Source organism: Centroberyx affinis, unplaced genomic scaffold (genome assembly GCF_046629955.1).
Source record: "Centroberyx affinis isolate AG114_WGS23_722 - 3 ecotype Tasmania unplaced genomic scaffold, CSIRO-AGI_Caff_v1 ptg001852l_1, whole genome shotgun sequence".
NCBI lineage: Eukaryota > Metazoa > Chordata > Actinopteri > Beryciformes > Berycidae > Centroberyx > Centroberyx affinis.
In genome coordinates, this window is record NW_027280231.1 from 104510 (window position 1) to 122756 (window position 18247).

Genomic DNA, 18247 nt, shown 5'->3' on the forward strand with positions numbered 1-18247 from the left:
AAATGTGTCACATGTTGATGTGTTCTTGACTGGCTCTCCTCCCTAAACTGCAGCAAGAAACAACCTATTAATTCAACTACATTCATTTGAAACACACGAAGCACATGATTCATATTCTAAAACGTAATATATCTGAAAACAGAAATTGAATAATATTGGGCCTTTAACCCAGACTTGATGGAGGATAGTGGGCAGGTGAATCATTGCTTTCATTCTGATTTTTTCTTAAACTCAAATAGTTAACAAGGGGCTGTAAATCCAGCCTGAGTTGTCTATTAAGCATTTTGAATGGGTGAATGGGTGAATGGTGAATGACTTGGACTGTTGATAGTGCAAATTATTGTAGCAACATGTAACGCATTGTAAAATTAAACAAGTTATTACTGTATTGCTAAAAATGTTTTATTTCCTCACTTTGCATCTCAATGTACATAATTTAATCTTTAATGAAGAAATTAAACACACAGGTAGATGGCGATCACATTACATTTCCATGATTCACTGTAAAACTCGAACACTATAGCAACACACTGGAATGCCTTCATGAACACAGCAGATATACACAAGCACAGATACGATGAAATCCAAACAGAAAGTGTGGAAAGGCACGCAACAACTTCACCTGCTGAGATTCACACCAATAAAGATTAACAGCTGTTCCATGTAATGTGGACGTGTTCCCAAGAGCCTCTCCCTCAGTACTGCATTGACATGAATCAAATGTACATATTTATCAGTTCTTTAATTGAAAGCAATAAAAGAGCAAAAACATGTATCTACTCGAGACTTTTAAAATACTGGTACTCTGCCAGTATCTTAATAGTTCAATATTGCATGATGCAAGTCCAAACTCTTATCTATACCTCTGGCTGCAGTCGGCCATGTAGAAGGTGGGCTTTTGTTGTTTCACTTTACTTTTTGTTTTCTGATATCTCTATTGTAGAGAATCCAGTCATCAGTGTATTGATGATCCTATAACTTGTGTATTTTAATCATTAATATAGATATGAACCCCAATTTGCAGAATGCTCATCTCAAATAGCCAGAGTTTATACTTATACTAATCTTTTGATTATTCTATTCTCGTGTAATTCTGGTTATGAATACTCCTAGTTTTCATTTAATCTGTATGACTGCTACTGGTCATAAAGACTTTACATTTTAGAGATCCAATTGATGCTCTTATCCAGAGTGACATACAGTGATTGAGCAGGTAGGGGTTCAGTGTCTGTTAACACAAATCAAATCCGTCACTTTTCGGCTACAGGACAGTCGCTGTCCAATCAGCCGCTCCGCTCATCTCGTGTCAGGAGAACCTCCGTCACTTTCTACTAGCCCGCTCTGATCTACAACATGACTTGTGTTCTCCAGCTGAGAGGCAAAACAGAGAATGGGATGCAATGGTTTGTCTGGTAATAGTCCTGTTAAGAGGTTTGGTTACTTGACTTTCTTAATGCTTTCCAATATTTCCAATATGACTTGGAAGCTGAAGCCAAACGTCGCCTCCAGTGTAATTCTCATAGATTCACATTTTCTTTTACCATGCTCATGCTTTTTCAAAATGTTTCAACCCTACATGGTTTGACTGTTAATGAAGCAGAGTCTCTTGGTTTTGAATGTAGTGAATAATTCATTGTGATGGCTGTTTACACCACGGGAATCATCACTAGCACGGCTAACGCTAATGTACTGGATGTGGCTAACGAGCTAGCCTTCCCCCTTTCCTCCCTGTGGTGTGACTGAGGATCTGGCTGAAGCGGTCCTGTTAGAAGTTGGGCTTGTGCTTCTTGACCTCGACCATGAGGTGGTGCAGGTTGATGAGCTCAGAGCGAACGGCCAGGCTGCGGAAGGTCGGCTGGTTGAGGACCTTGTGGAAGCCATGGTAGTACTGGATCAGCTGGGTCAGGGCGCCCTGACAGGAGGAGGCGGAGTTTAGTGTCACTTTGGCTTTTTGCATCTCTCTCTCTCTCTCTCTCTCTCTCTCTGTGTGTCTCTCTCTCTGTCTCTCTCTCTCCCTCTCACACACAAACATACAGTATCACAATATCAATATCACATATGAATATCCAGGTAGCAACTTTTCCCCCAAAAATCAGTGTTTTGGAATGAAAACCCCTCCAATCTATATAAAAGCCTGAAAACTCAGTTAAGATTCATGCCAGGAAATAAATTATTTTGAAACTTCCCGGGATCCCAGGAGAAAAAGTGACATGATAAATTAATTATCTCATTAAGAAACATAAGCAACATAAATACCATTAGTAGTAGTAGTAGTAGCAGTAGTAGGAGCAACAGTAGTAAGAGTATTAGCAGTATTATTAGACAGAATTAGATAACCTGCACACTTCTCTCTCTTGTCATTACCTGTATGATGCTGGTGCCGTTTTTAAAGTTGGTGAAGGACCTCATGACGTCTTGACTCATGGCCTCAACTGACTGTTTCCACGTACTGGAAAACCCACGCACCAACTGGGTGATACGAGCTGGAGGGGGGGGGGGAGAGAGAGAGAGAGACACAGAGAGCTTCAGTAATTAACCTTAAAACTGTGCTGTCCCAATTGTGACGCAGTAAGACGTCACTGAGTTTCCGGGATTGGAAACTGTTTGCTAAAGTCTGATGTTGTCTGCTTGTGTACTGACTCCCATGCATTTCCCCCTTCATAAAAGAGATCAGCTACTGGGTAAAACAAGTTGACTGATGGGCGAGGTTGTACAGACACGAAGAGGCAGATGTGAGAGGAAAAATAACGAGGGATGTGAGAAAAGAAAGGATGTAGGAGGCTGAAAAGCATCACAAAATGAGGCACTAGCAGACAGAAGGGAAACGAAAGTGAGAGGAAGACTGAAACCCAAGTCAAGTCCATGTCATTAATGTCAAGTCTCAAGTCTAAATGTAGAACAGCAAGTCAAGTCAGAACAAATCAAGAGTCCAGTATCAATTTAATATCTTAAAGAAAACTAAATATCTAGGACTTTTCAATGCAATATGGTTTTAATAGGATAAAAACTTGGTAAGAGCATCATGAGTTTGATTTCTATAATCAGTTTCAACTTCAATAAATTCAATCATTCCATACAAATTCAGAAAACAGAATTTAAATTCAGTCGTCTGCTGGAACAAATCTCATCACTTTCAATCTAAGTCATTTACACAAACACAAGATCTCAAGTCAAGACTTTAGAAACCTTTTTCAAGTCACCAGAACCCAAGTCAAGTCAAGTCTCAAGTAAGTAAAGATGTGACTCGAGTCTGACGAGTCAGTTGAGTCCAAGTCATATGACTCGAGTCCCCACCTCGGTACCAAACCAAAATATTCTGTTCACCTTCATCATTCTTCAGTCGGTCCAGCTGCCCTTTCTCCATCAGCGCCTCGGCCTCCTTCACGAAGGCGATCATCCCTCCGAAGGGCGGAGACAGGATCTCCTCTATAAACTCCTGTAAGAGAAAGAGAAAAACAACCAGTTACTACAATACTTCAGTTTCGTTAAAATCTGACTGTATGCATTCACAACAGACCACAACTTTGAGTCATTTTTCACTTTTAATTCAACTAGAAATGGGTCAAAAGAAGCTTTGAGAATATAGAAAATGCAGAGAGAGAAGGAAAGTTAACATTTTTCACGACTTGGGAGGAGGAAACATTCCCTGCTCTTGTGAAGGGTTATTGTTCTACTGTATCATGTGGGAGTCAACAAAACTCCCACATGATGCTCTGGAAATTCCCATAGTTCCTCTGTGCTTGTTTACCTGAGTCCTGGCCAGGAGCAGCTGCTGGAAACCCTCCACCTCTTTACTGTCGTCTGCTGCCCTCTCCTGGAGGAGCGAGGGCAAAACAACAGTCACACACACAATCATCAGAGATTTTGACCAAACCAAAATTAGCCAAAAATGTTTCATTTTCAACAATTAAGATGACTGGAATGGAAGAAATTCTCAGGTAGGTGACATGAGACTTTTGACCTAATTTTTCACTTAACATGTTTAGAAGATTAGAGTGAAAGATAATATTTAATCTTTATTATTGGAGGACTTTTCAAAACAGCTTACAAAGCTTCTTAACAGATGAAAGAACAGCAAATGAAGGAAATAATGCAATAGAGAAATAAGAGAATAAACACAAAATAAAAGGAGGAGGAGAAGAAACCTCTTCATTTGTCAGATCTTTTCTTGGAAAACCTCACTCGTACCTAGACTGAGATAGTAATTTCATGTTTGATCATTTGGAAAACTTCTTGTAGTTTAGGTCCAGCACTAAACTACAACTTGATTAACAAAAAAACACACAAAACTAGTTCAATTAAGTCATACAAAACAAAGAAATGCATTCATACGGCCAGTGTGTTAACTAGTCGCAGGATATGGGACAGTAAGTGTTTGTAGTTTTCCCCTCACCATGAGCACGCTCAGCATCATGTCGTAGTTGTTGATGAGGAAGATGAGCTGGTCTCTCCTGGAGGGAAACTCCGCCGCCATCTTCAGCACAAAGTTTTCCACCTCGACCTGAAGAAAATTCAACATGTTTTATAGTTCTACACAGCAAAATAGAGTGCAATAAAACACCAGCACCAGCCCATGTAAGAGCAACTCTACTTCTATCTTAGGCCCAAATTATTGTTTCAACTCAACCTGGCAATGTGTTATATCACCACTTCAAATAAATGATAAATTATTAGTATACGACATTTCTGGCCTGTTAGTTTGTAAATCATTGATGTCCTGCAAGAGGCTGTCATCAAGCTTCACCACAGTTTATGGCGCCAGAGAAAATCATTTTCTACAAATCATATCTGTTGTTTGTTGAGCAAAAGTAGAGGGAGAAAGGGAGCAAATGTTCAATTTATAATCTCCTTTAAAAAATTTTTGATGTACAGTATTGGAAATGAATATCTTATTACAACCCTGATGCACATTGGCTTAAGGCTGATGTATTTGCTTTGTTGCTTACTTACTTGCTTTGCAAACTACTTGCTTTGTTACTTTATTACTTACTTTGTTACTTATCTATTGATTTATTTGACCTGTTGAGTTGGCTTTGACTGTGTTTTTCTTACTCTAAATGAGAGATTTCCTCTACAGTGCGTTATGATTAAAATGCATTATTATTATTATTATTACTACAGTGTGTTTGTTACCTGCAGCTGTCCCAGCAGAGCGTTGGTTCTTTCATTGGGGAACGTCTGGTTGATGCTGACTATGGCTGAGGAGAACTCTGCGTAACGACGAGTGATCTGAAATAATTACACACACACACTGAATTCAACGGGAGCCGGAGTGTTGTGTGTGTTGATGCATGTTAAGTATACTTTACAATCAGATGGAATACAGGGTTTGTTTGTGTGTATGGGTGTAAACATACGTAGTGCGGCCTGGTGTCCAGCACTCCTAGTTTCTGAGGATCTGTGTTTCTGATGCTGTGGATGTTCATCTCCAGGATGAGCTCAAACCTCGGCCACAGCAGCTCCAACACCGCCTCCCAGTACCTGACGGACAAACAGGGCAGGTAAAGACAGAAGGAAAGTTTCATCATCATTATTATTATCATGCTGTGCTCCTTGAAGCTTGTTTGCTAAACAGAGCTTAAGTTAGAATTACGGTTTCCTGTTTCCAGATAAAAAAAGAAACAGACAACAGTGTGATTTTAAACTACTTCTTTCCGATATGATTTCAACCAACTTTCTCAAAATAGTCATATACAGTGTAAGATCTCATTTCCCATACAATTCCCCCTTGGTGTGGAGCAACCATGTGGCATGGAAAAAGAGTGACTTCTACACTGCCTGCTTCTGTATTGCAGTTTCTCGTGATGTTTGGACACACTCTCCTACCAACAAGGAACAGAATGGAGATCAGATTTTTAGCTTTACTGTGCTGTTCCTCATACTTTTTAATGAATAACGTGTGTAATCTGGTCTCTTGATGAGGAGCTGTATAATGCAAATTGCTGCTCTTGGGCAAAAAATAAAACCTTTTTAGTGTTTTTCTTTTTCTTAGGTGCTGAGTTTGTTTTCAGAACCTTGGGGTACTGAAACCAATTAAAACCCACTGCAAAATTCCCAAAATACATGGATGTCAATGAGAAAATAAGCATTTTTTTCTTCTTTCTTTCTTTCTTTTCTCTGGAAAACCTCTTGTAGACATTTTTCCCCGACAACAGTGATGTATTCTTTTCTTTTGAATTACTGAATCAAGCTGATCAATCAGTCAATCAATCAATGAGTGTGATACTGACTTGTCGAGAGCGGGGATGTTCCTCTTGGCAGTGATGGCTCTGAACCTGAGGATGATGTGGATACACAGGAAGACAGCGATGCTGTCGTAGCAGTCCGACACGTAGGTGGACATGCTCTTCTGCAGGGAGAGAGAGAGAGAGAGAGAGAGAGAGAGAGAGAGAGAGAGTAATTATATGAAGAATACTGTGGGTTTTCTGTCTGCTGGTCAGACAAAGTAAACAACTTTGAGAATCACTTTGGGCTCTCATAACTTGGGATGAGCATTTATCATTATTTTTGCCATTTTACAGACTAAAAAATGATTAATCAAAAAAATAATCAACATCGATGATGAAAATAATTGTTAGCTGCAGCCCTAGTCCACTTTTTTTTTAAATCTGATATCACTAAACAGATGCTTGTGGGAGGTGCTGCTTATGGCTTTTGCTGCTGCTATAAGTGTATTTAAAATAAAGACACATGGCACTCTTTTACTAAAAGTTCATATTTCAAACAATGTAGACATTAGACAGTTGACGCTTTTATGTGGATCAGCTTACAATGAACGAGCAGAGAAGAGTTTGGTGTCTTGCTTAAGGACAATTAGATGATGAAGGACAACTATTGGCTGTTGCAGGGAGTGAAACTGTAACCTCTCTGTTATGGGAAAGTCTAGGTCACTGTCACCCCATGCTGAACTCAAAAATCAAGTTCTCAGCGCTCAGCCCTTTCCTTTGACAATAACTGCGTATGCACTGCGATGAGAAGTTCACACACACATGACACAGCCCACGGTCTCTTGCAGAGGCTGACAGAGTGAAATGAGAGTGTGCACGGTACCAGGAACATGCTGAGGGTCTTTCCCATGATGCTGTTGAAGAGGTCGAGGGCGGAGTTTCCTGCCACCATGAAGAAGTCAGAGAGGAAGAGGAACTCTCTGCAGCCGTTGTCCAGCAGGGCGTAGTGCTGGCTGCGAAACAACGTCTCATAGGGATACTGGAGGAGGGAGGGAGGGAGGGAGGGAGGGAAGGAAGGAGGGGGGGAGGGAGGGAGGGAAGACAGAGAGAGAGGGAGAGACAGATTGAGGGACAGAGATCAGTTTTGTTTTGTTTCGTTTTCCTGACTCCTGAAGGTTTCCTTAAAAACGAAACTGGATGCATCTGACATTAGTGGTTTGTGGTTTGCAGCCAAGCTTGAGGCAAGAGTTGACAGAAGATAATGACTGAAATACTATAACATGATCTGAAATGGATTTACTCTGCAGACATTATGAAACTAGCATCCTAAATTTAGACTATCAGCTGTTCATCAGCTGCATGAACACTCAAACACTCCCACAATACATTTATACTTCAACTTCTATTTATTTCACAAGAAATATGGAAATAAGTGAAAAATAATAACAGGTGTAAACAGAAAATCATTAAAGGAATAGTTCACCCAAAAATTAAAATTCTGTCATCATCTCCTCCCCCTCATGCCAGTTGAAACTCAGGTGAAGTTTGTCCATATAACACACAGGGAGGCTGCAGCACAACTCCATAGCAGCCTTCTCCAAAACAACTGAAGTCAGTGGGGACCAGTTCTTCAGAGTTCCACAAAGACCTACAGTATATTTACACCATCATTTAGTGCAAATCTTAACTACAGCTGATTGATTTGAAACAAATAATGGTGTATAGGTCTTTCTATTCACAGTGTGATTGTTTGGCTGGTTTTTGTTTTGGAACTCTAAAGAACAGGTCCCCATTGACTTCAGTTGTTTTGGAGAAGGCTGCTACCAAGTTGTGCTGGAAACCTCCCTGTGTGTTATATGGACTAACAAATTTCACCTGTGTTTCATTTGGCATGAGGGCGAGTAGATGATGACAGAATGTTCATATTTGGGTGAACTATTCCTTTAAGGAGAGAGCGAGAGCGAGAGCGAGAGAGAGAGAGAGAGAGAGAGAGAGAGAGAGAGAGAGAGAGAGAGAGAGAGAGGATAGGATAGTAAGACTCATTCAAGTGCTGTTCTTCATTACTTTAAGATATTTTTTCTGGAACATAAGGGGATTGTAAATGTTGCTCTTGGATTCATTTATTGATTAATTCTAAAACCTGTACGCTCTAGGTTTCAGTTAGCCCATACGGCCAAAAGATGTCACTGTGGCTCAACAGTTCAATGGATTTCTTTGACTGACAAGACCAGAATTCCTGGTCTGATATTTATAGAAACTTTGTCATTCTTTTATTCATTTTGGATAGAGTGGGCACTCTCCTTTGGTAAATATTTGAGAAAAGTTTGAAAAGTATGAATTTTGCTATTGAATTATGCAAACTGAGCAGCATAGTATGTATGTGTGTATGTGTGTTTCTCAAGGATGGAAGTAACAAATTATATTTACTCACATTAGTGTAATTGAGTCGCTTTTTGGCGTACTTGTACTTTTTTTTGGTGTTTTTTAAGGTCAGTAATTTTGCTTTTACTACTTAAGTATGTTTTGACTGAAGTTACATTTTAAATCCCATCCATTACAGAACAGATTTTGTGTCAGGCTTTTACTTCTACTCAAGTCAAATATCAGCAGTGTCTCACCCTGCTGTCTCCTCTCTGGGCGGTGTGTGGGATGAGGATCGGCCCCTCCAGCTCAGCAGGACTCAGCACCGCCCCCCTCTGGCCCAGAGTGAAGATGGTGTTCCTGCTCTTCAGAGACGGTTTAGAGAAGAAACCTGCTGCAGGGGGTCAAGGAGCATCACAGCTTTTATATTATACACAAAGAACAAATACAAGACAAATACGGATTCCCGAAAACCCCTTCCCTGGGGTTTGTTTTAGACCTCTCTAGGTACAAACAGTATCAGTTGTGGGTCCAAATTTCACCACACATCTCATAATACTAATAATAACACAGTAAAACAGTAGTCTAAACCACCATTATAGTCCGTTTTAGTTAGAATTTTATTTTGTGTTACTGGGATTTTGGTATAACAGAGAGGTAATGCACACCAAAAATTGTTGAGAGGTGCTGATCACTGGAAGTAGACAGGAGAACACAAGAAAAAGTGTGTTGCATACTCTAGCTCCATAGAAAATATTCTTTTTTTTGTTATTATTTTTTGGGCATTTTTTGCCTTTATTAGATAGTTCAAAGTTTAGAGAGACAGGAAAGACTGAGAGAGAGGGATGACATGTGACAAAGGTCTAGGGCTGGACTCGAAAATATATAAAATAACAAAGAAAATTTTCCTTATTTGAGAAAAATTATCTATGGAGCTAGAGTGTGTGACTTCTTGTTTTCTACCGGGATACTGGTATACCAAAATATTTGTGATTTAGTTACTTATTCATTAATTATTCTCAAGGGTGACATTTTTTTGGATTCATCTTTGTATTGTCACATCAGGTATATAACCTGTATGTGACTTATTTATCAAAATCACACACATGCATCAAAGAGACACATCCGCATATGCATTTGCATCGAAGGGAGACACACTTGCACATCAAAGAATGAATGACACATGAATCAAAGCGACACGCGTGTGCACACACCCACACACAGACACACACACCCACAGACAGACATACACACCCACAGACAGACACACACACACACACACACACAGACACGCACACTATGTTCAAAGGATATCTTTCTTGGCTGTGTCCTCTACTCCCATCAGGTCGTCCTTGTCTGCTACTTCCTCATACTGTCAACAGAGACAAACACAGAAACTTTAATTGTTTTTTATATTGTAATGTATTGTTTTATTGTCTGTAAAGCACTTTGTAGGTCTGCATTAAAAGTCCTTTGTTGCAGAGTGACATGTTTTGTTTTTTTTCCAGTGGCAAAATCCACATTTCTTTTAAGATTATTTTTGGACATTTTTGCCTTTATTTGAGAGGTGAAAGTGGAGAAAGACAGGAAACACTGGCAAAGAGAGAGGGGGATCAATTAAAAAGTACTTTTTAACTACTTTTTTAACTTTGTCTTCTACATCGTTTTATTTTTTAACTACTTTGTAACTAGTTTTTGAACTACTTTTTAACTTTGTCTTCTACTTTTTGACTTTGTCAGGTCAAATAAGTCAAATTTGACCTGACGAAGATCCATCATGGATCGAAACGTTGTCATGCAATAAAGAGTTAAATGCGTGCAGGTTTTACTTTTTAACTGATGTTCGGCATTTAACCCAGCACCCACTGTCGATGTGCGTACAGTTATTTCTTAGAAAGAATTTTCTTAGAACGAGAGAGGGGGATGACATGCGACAAAGGTCCCGGGCCGGATTCGAACCTGGGACGTCACGGTTACACGGCACGCGCCTTAGACCGCAGATCCACCAGGACGCCCCAAATCCACATCATTGGACCTTTTTACCTCCTTGCTTGTTAATCCACTGACCTGAACTTTCAGCAGCCTGCCGCTGTAAGACTTGAAGTAGCTGTAGTAAATCTTGCTCATGGTGTCCACATACTCGTCCCGGACCTCCTTCGCGACCGACCTCTCGTTTGCCAAGAGGAACTGGTAGAAGAATCTAGAACATGCGGAACAAGGCAGAGTGCGTGAGGTGTTGAGTCATTCAGGTTTCTAGGTCATTCAGGATTCTAGTTTCTCTCCTTAAATAGCACAGGAGTTACATTTATCTTCAGTATACATCCTACAGTGAATGGCTGCAGCTTTTCGATTGTTATATACATCTCAAAAACTATTCTTTGTCATACTACATTGAGTTGGGCAGTAACACAATACTTTATGCATTATGTGTTGTAAATATAAATGTAACTAATCTGTAACAGTGTATTCTGATTACAGATACAGATAATTATTGGATTATTTCTGGGAATGCATTTAAAGTGAAAGCGAGAAACTCAAAAGGCCATTTAAACAGTGGTAGCTCTTCTACATGTTTTTATAAAATGTGGCACAGAAGAAAATTTGTGTTTGTATGTAAATTTTTCACTTTTTCTTGTCTGTACTGTAAAACTTCCAATAAAGACCAGATCTCAAATAGTGGCCTGATCTCTAATAATAGCCGGGGAGTGTTGTGTGTTAGCCGGGTAAAAAATATGCCAGAATTACCAGAAAGGAGTCTAAATTTATACAATATTTATAGCCTAAAATATTATTAAAATTACTAAAATATCACAAAATATTACCAAAAAGAGACACTGCATGTAGTGAAGCACACTGGCATGTTTAACTCAAATATGGCAAAGTAATCTGAAAGTAACTGAAATGAATCAGAATACATTATTGAGTTATTTTCCCCTAGATTATATTACTGATCATAGTTTTGCTGAAGTAACTAGTAACTGTAAGGGATTTTAGAGGGAAAGACTCTGTTTACGTTTCATATGAACAAAATTAAACCCATAAATTCAGTTAAATGATGTCGAGTCGACTTCTGTAGCAACAATTCTTTTGATGAAGCAGGAGTTAAACTTTGAAGTATTTTTTTCTCAGTTTCTCAACTCACAGACTCACTGCTCTTTGGCTTTGTAAGGCGGTACAGTTTAATCTGATTGGACTAATCTGAATCATCCAGACAGGCAGATGTGCTCACCTGTATTTGAGCAGCGTGTTCTGTGGGATCTGGTAGTTGGTCATGGGCTTCCTGAAGGAGTAGATCTTCTGAAGGATGAACTCTCGGATCTTGGATACCGCCTAGAGGGGGATAACAGTAATACAGTTAAACATAATCAAGGGTTTAATTCCAAAATGATATACATTCATTTGAGGAAGGAAAAAACAATCAATACCTGAAATTTATCCTACAACCAATCTCTAAAATATAGAGGAGCCAGTCTTGTGTTCATTTGGTCAACCAAGGACTTAAATGACCTATTATCCTTTAAAAAGTACCATCTGGATCACCAATTATTTTGCAAGAATCTCTGTTATGTTTTGTTTTTTTTCCTCCAAATTGGTGGTATTTTGTTAATTGTTCCATGGAATGAGACTTATACAATTTGAAAGATTAACATCTGCTAGTGGGATGTTTACCCACATGATGTTTTCCCCTCTCCTGTCCCACCTTCTTCCCCGTCATGAGCGTCTCCCTCCCCCTACCTTGATCTTGAGGCGGTCCACGATGTCTTGTATGTCAGAGCAGGCGAGCGTCTCTCTGAAGCTCAGCTCCTTGGCGAAGTTGATCTTGTTGTTGAGTTCGTGGAGCTGCTCCAGGAACTCCTGCTCCGTCACGGGACTGTCCAGGATGGTGCTGGGAGGGGAGGGGAGGGGAGTGGAGGGGAGGGGGGGATGGGAGGGGAGGAGGGGAGGGGAGGGGGGTCAAACACCAACATCCACATCTTCCATTTCTTACTCCAAAACACATATTCATAGTATTCCCATGATGTCACATGTATTTCCTACCAATATGGCACTTTACCATACACACAGCTCATTGGCTGTGGCTGTCATTTGATTCATAATCACCTGCTAATTTATTACAACCACCTGTTATTTTCCCACCAAGATGGCCGTGTGGTGATGGAACAGAATACTATGAGTACAAGTTACAAATATAGTGCAGGAATTGGGCTTATAAAAATATATTTATGCACACCAGGGTAATTGTAGTTTTGGGTTTTTTCATTAGTTTGCAACAGGAATTTTCTTTTTTCAAGTGTATTTACATAACTTTTACAATTAGCATTCAGTAAAAATAGCCAAAAAAATCTGTGCCCAAAATACACTCTTTTTTACCCTGCACATAATCAAAAAGATGAAAAACGTATATAAAACCTATATTTTTTTAATTAATTTAGTTTTACAAGTAGACAAGATAATTTTATTTCAGTTTTAGTGTTTTCAAAAACTCTTGTTTTGAATTTTACTTTTACTTTACCACAATGTTTTTTAACACCTATTTTTTTTCGTCATAGTTTTAGTTTACAGTAATAACCTTCTTTTTCTCTCCTAACGAAATTAAAGCTCTAACCAACACCATTTGGCTGTGTATAGCCTTTCTGTTTCATATTCTCTCATCTGTTTTCACTTTCTTTCTTTCACACACACAAAAGGGAGCAAACTAACTTGTCTGTCCACTAGCCACAGCCATGCCAAAATTGCCAGCCATCATGCCAAAATCCACTAAGCTGACGAGACTTTTCAGAATAGAGTAGGACCTCTGAAGGCTCTGAATGGCAGGGTAGAGACTAGGCTAGAGAGTAGATTTCCCAACATTTAGCTGGTTGCTGGTGTTATTTTTCCCCAACTTCCAAACACACACACACACACTTACAAAATCCCATTTCCAGCCACCACACACAGAAATTAAAACTGTGACTGGAGTCATAAGTCAAGTTATAACAATACCTTATACCAAAGTGTCACTATTAATTTGACAATGATATATTGATGTTTAAAAATGCTACAGATAGCCTTTAAAACATGATTTACAAGTCTGAAAAGAGAGTAGAAGTGTAAAAGTGTTAAGTGTTAAAAATCATGCGATGTGTTGGTTTTATCCTGAAACCTGTAAATACAAATATTTTCCTTAATGGACAAGGTTGTTTTCTCAGTGTAAACATCCCAAAAATAACAACAAAATGTGAATAATTTTGTTTAATTCATGTTACGAATGAAAACATCTATTAAAAAAAATATCACATTTTGCTTGGCATGTTGAGAGAATCCTTTTGCAGTGTGTTTATAAGGGAAAATATCTCTCTCTCTCTCTCTCTCTCTCTCTCTCTCTCTCTCTCTCTCTCTCTCTCTCTCTCTCACAAACACACACACACACACACTTACGAGATCATGGCTCCAGGCACCACCAGTTCGTCCACCAGCTGACTGAGGTGGCTGCGGACGGCCTGCCTGTTCTTCAGCCGGACGTTCATGCTCACAGACTGCTGCTGGAGAGTCTGGATCTCACTGCTGATGGAGGACAGGTCGCTCTGGAAGCCACTCAGCATGCCCTCCATACGCTGCAGGATGGACGGAAAGACAACAGAAGAAGAAAGTGGAATCAAGAGTTTGTTTTTAAAAAATGTCCGCGATACACAAGGAAGCAGGAGGGCTTCTTGTAAAAATGGAATTGTATGTTCCTTGTGTTTTTTCTAACTGAATTGTTGGTTTACTGCTTTTGTCAGTGATGTTGAAAGTTACACACTGCTTCATCCTTCTTTTGGCATAACCAGTTAATTTAAGGGCCTGTAAACTTGAGTAAATCGTTCTATGGGGAAACAGCTAGAAACCAGACACCCGAAATCCACAGAATAGGAAGACAGAACAGTAAAATGAGAAAGGTGAAGGTGGGAGAGTAGACAGAAAGAAAGGAGACAGAAGAAGGAAGGGGGCAAAAGTTGTGCAGATGGAGAAATGGAGAGAGAGAGAGAGAGAGAGAGAGAGAGAGAGAGAGAGAGAAAAACAGGAAGAAAAAGAGAGATGAAGAGAAAGATATCAAAAGGCGGCAAACATCTAGAGAAAAGTAGAACAGATAGAAAAGGCGATATGTGTGTTGTCACTTCTAATATTCATAACACACTGTCTGACATAAGTCTCAGCAATTTTGGGTGATTGATGAGATTCCTTATTTAATGAATTTGATAAGTTGCCCTCTGGGTGGCGCTAGAGAACTGCCCAGAACCACAAAGTAGATATTCAAGAGGTTACTCAATGAATCCTTAACCTGAATCTTGCACCTATTGCACTCATTTTGTAAATATGACTGGAATATGCACTGGAAGCTCTGTCATGCTGTCCATGTATCTTGCTGTGTTTGATTATACATTAGCTGTATCTTGTCTGTTTTTATTCTAGTTTATATTCTATTCTACTCTACTCTAAATTACGATGGTCGCCGGGTACAACTGCAGTACAAAGGCCCAAAGCAACTGCATTAAGAGAAATGTGCTGTGTGTGTTTCCTGTTAATGCATTCTGCTTTGGCATTCTGCAGTGTGTTTCTTCTTTTGCAGCATGTTTCCATTGTTGTATTTGCTTTGAATTTTCATATATGTGTTTTTGAATTTGCACAGTTTCTGAAGTTGCAGTGCCTTTCTCTTTAATGCAATTGCTTTGGGCCTTTGTAGTGCGTTGGCACCCGTCAGCCACCGTACTAAATATCTTCTACTAGATCCCTGTTGAGGCCACTGATACATAAGTTTTATAGTGGACTCTGGGATCGGGTCTTACCTCCAGTATGGAGTCACAGGCAGTGATCTGGTTGTGCAGCAGAGCTATGTTCTGACTCTCCTTGATGTCTGACGCAGGACCGGTCAGGAATTACAACAAGGCAGATTATCTGTGTGGAAACAGCTTTAAACCTGAACTATAACTTTAAACTGAACTGCAACATCAACCAACATTTTTTCAAACACCCACACAAGAATTCTATGTGAGCACTCGTAAATTGTGGCATATGGAATAGTTGCATGTGTGTTTGTAACTGTAACTGTTGTGTTGTACTTTTAGAATATTTAACCCTTATTTAACCAGGCAATCCGACTGAGATTAAAAATCAGAGAGAACAAAGAAAAACAATGGATAAAAAGTGAGGCAGCAGTACAACGGCAAACCAGCAGGGAATTTAAATCTCACTTTTATTCTGTCTGAGTGTATTATGCTATCAGGATATTCAAACTGTTCTATTAAAGATATTAAATTCTATAAATGCAGCATGGTGAGGATACAGTCTTTGATGGAGGCCTGTTCGATCCTCTGGAGCTCTGCCTCCACTTGTTTGGAGTACTGCCGGAGGTCGACTCCCTAAAACAAGTTAGGAGGAAAGAAAGTTGGTAAGATATGTTTAATCACTAATGTAACATAGTGTTGCTGTCAGGTGAAAACCTTGCATCTACAAAATGTCAACTTTTCAGGAACTAAGGAAAAACAGCCTTGTTTTTAGTTTGATGACAATGCATTTTTATCCTGTGGATTTTTCATTTGGTTTCATAAGCCCAAGAGGTTTCTCAACCCACAGTGGAGCAGGTAATCCTTCAACTGAGGTGAAAACATGAAAATCATCAAAACTGGAGCTACATGGTTTTCACAGGACAACCAGCAATAGTAATAACAAAGTCAAATCCTTTGTTCATCGTAGTAGTACAAACTTAGGAAGGGGTGGTGAGCATGTAAATTCTTGTTTTTGCACATACAAACAGACGGCTTTGAAAGGGAATGGGTGTTAAAAAGGCTTCCATCCCTCTCTCAAACCTGTCAAACTTTGCACACAATATGTTTGGCAAACAAGGTTAAATATTTGTGTTGTGACAGTCTTACGGTTTTGAGCGCCTCCTTCACCAAGTCGTCTTCAAGATTGGCCTGGATGTGAACTGGGTGAGACAAAGTGAAATGGCGTTCATGACAAATCAAACATTCAACAGGAATACTAGATGTTGGATGCTCTTTTGCAGGTATTAGCTTCTCTTTTATATATGGAGAAAACCTCTTAATATTTTCTCTTTTCTATGGGGAAAACCTAGACTGGGGAACTTTGTTATTCAAAACTCGTAGTTTACTCCATGAGGAGCTTTCCCACTGTCCAGCTACAGCTAAAACTCGCAAGGCACTGCTGTAGATTGTAAAACTAGAGGGCACTGCAAAGACATTCCATTCTGTTCAGCTCCATTGTATTCTTATCACAATATGAGGGATATTAAGGATAACCGGTGTCTTACTGTCCACTTCATCCAAGATAAACTCATCGGTAGTGAGGTCCAGGTCTCCCAGGTTCAGGTTAGGGACGTCTCCTTCACCCTTCTACAATAAGAGAACAACACAGGCAAAGAATAAGTTCAAGAAAGAAGTAGCTAGATTGAGATAGAAGCTGTAAGACGATTCAAAGGCGGAGGAGAGGTTTGTAGAGGAATGCTGCAGAGGACGTTAAAAGTCTGTTATTGACATGAATTTAAAGTGTCCTTGTGTTTTATTTTTCACCCCCTTTTTCTTTTCTTCTTTCTATAATTGCAATTGTACTCTGTATGTACTCAATATCCTAAGCCTGGTTATTTTACATTTTACTGGATATTGCTACTATTATTTTTAGGACCTGATCACTCTGTTTTGTGTGCCCCTTGGAGGGAGGGACGGTAGGGGGTGAAATGTAATGTAATCTGTACTATTTTGCATGCTCCTATGTATGCCATTCACCCCCTAAAAGGGAAATTTAAAAATCTAAAAATAAAAAAACCATTTAATTACAAAAAAATGGCAAGAGGTTTATATCATCTCCATGTAGTTTGGACAGGGGTGTGAGGAGGGAGGCCTCTGCTGTGGGCCTGTCTCTGTCTCTCTCCTTCCTACTCACACATCTAACTGTATTAATCTCTGACTCTAAACACAAACATGTATCAGCCAAAGAAAGAATAATAACCTCTAAGATCAGTTAGAGCTAACGTTACACCACTACTGATAAACAGGAAATTGAGCTTCTCGGTGTTTTTGACAGCAGGCTACACCACTAGCTTCAGGAAGCATGCTAAAACAGGAAAATGAACTCACAACATTTGTCAAAGTGGTCTTTAATTCATGGCAACTACTGTAAATTGACCTAGCTGTCCACGACTAGCCAGCTAAGCCTGCTACAACTACAATTCATTGACGATGCCACTTGACTGGGAATGCTAACAAATGCAAAGCTAAACACACAGAAAGGGGAGGAAACGGTTGAATATTCTGTTGCGATTACGCGTAGCTGTCACTTGAAAATTGAAACACAAGTATTACCTCGTCTTGTAGATAGGCCATGGCGTTTTCTGTGGCGTTAACAGCTGTGTTTACATCGGAGCCAGCCCCGGCGACAGCAACCTCCGCCATCGCTGCCAAACGTCAACGTCAGAAAACTACAAATAGAGAGTCCTCCTGCTCATCGTTCCCCGGCAAGTCCGCGAGAAAGAAAAGTGTCCCTGGTCTAATGAACCGGGAAGAAAATTCAAGCAGGTTTAAATGATGTGAAACCAATAAACGTAAACAAAATGTTCCCAACCAACTGATATCTATTTAATGCGAACGTTAAACCAGAAATATATATGTTTTTTTGAGTTGTTCTTCTTCTTCAATTTGCCAGTCGGACAGGTTTAGAATGATGGACTGACTTCCGTTCAGAACTCT

At 39.6% G+C, this 18247-nt stretch overlaps 1 protein-coding gene across 2 annotated transcripts; it reads right to left on the reverse strand.

Annotated features, from left to right (window-relative positions):
• Positions 1-1765: 1765 nt before the first annotated feature.
• Positions 1766-17975, reverse strand: vps52 (VPS52 subunit of GARP complex). 2 transcript variants are annotated; one of them, XM_071529933.1, is made up of 20 exons: positions 17864-17975; positions 16816-16897; positions 16418-16470; positions 15829-15904; positions 15332-15399; positions 13947-14122; positions 12264-12414; positions 11758-11858; positions 10596-10728; positions 9843-9900; positions 8786-8919; positions 7051-7206; positions 6231-6349; positions 5358-5481; positions 5134-5229; positions 4394-4501; positions 3749-3814; positions 3325-3436; positions 2365-2483; positions 1766-1912 (listed from the first exon to the last, which is right to left on the reverse strand). In XM_071529933.1, the coding sequence occupies exons 1-20, from the start codon at positions 17951-17953 to the stop codon at positions 1766-1768; spliced, it is 2169 nt and encodes a 722-aa protein (XP_071386034.1). In that variant the 5' UTR covers positions 17954-17975. The 2 variants fall into 2 exon arrangements, with proteins under 2 accessions (XP_071386034.1, XP_071386035.1); XM_071529934.1 differs by lacking the exons at positions 8786-8919; positions 9843-9900.
• Positions 17976-18247: the final 272 nt, after the last annotated feature.

Coding starts and splice junctions, on each gene's coding strand:
- vps52 (XM_071529933.1), bottom strand. CDS start 17,953: ATGGCGGAGGTTGCTGTCGCCGGGGCTGGCTCCGATGTAAACACAGCT. Junction 2,484..3,324: donor CCGACTGAAGAATGATGAAG/GTGAACAGAATA, acceptor CCCCCCCTCCAG/CTCGTATCACCCAGTTGGTG. Junction 1,913..2,364: donor ACGGCACCAGCATCATACAG/GTAATGACAAGA, acceptor TCCTCCTGTCAG/GGCGCCCTGACCCAGCTGAT.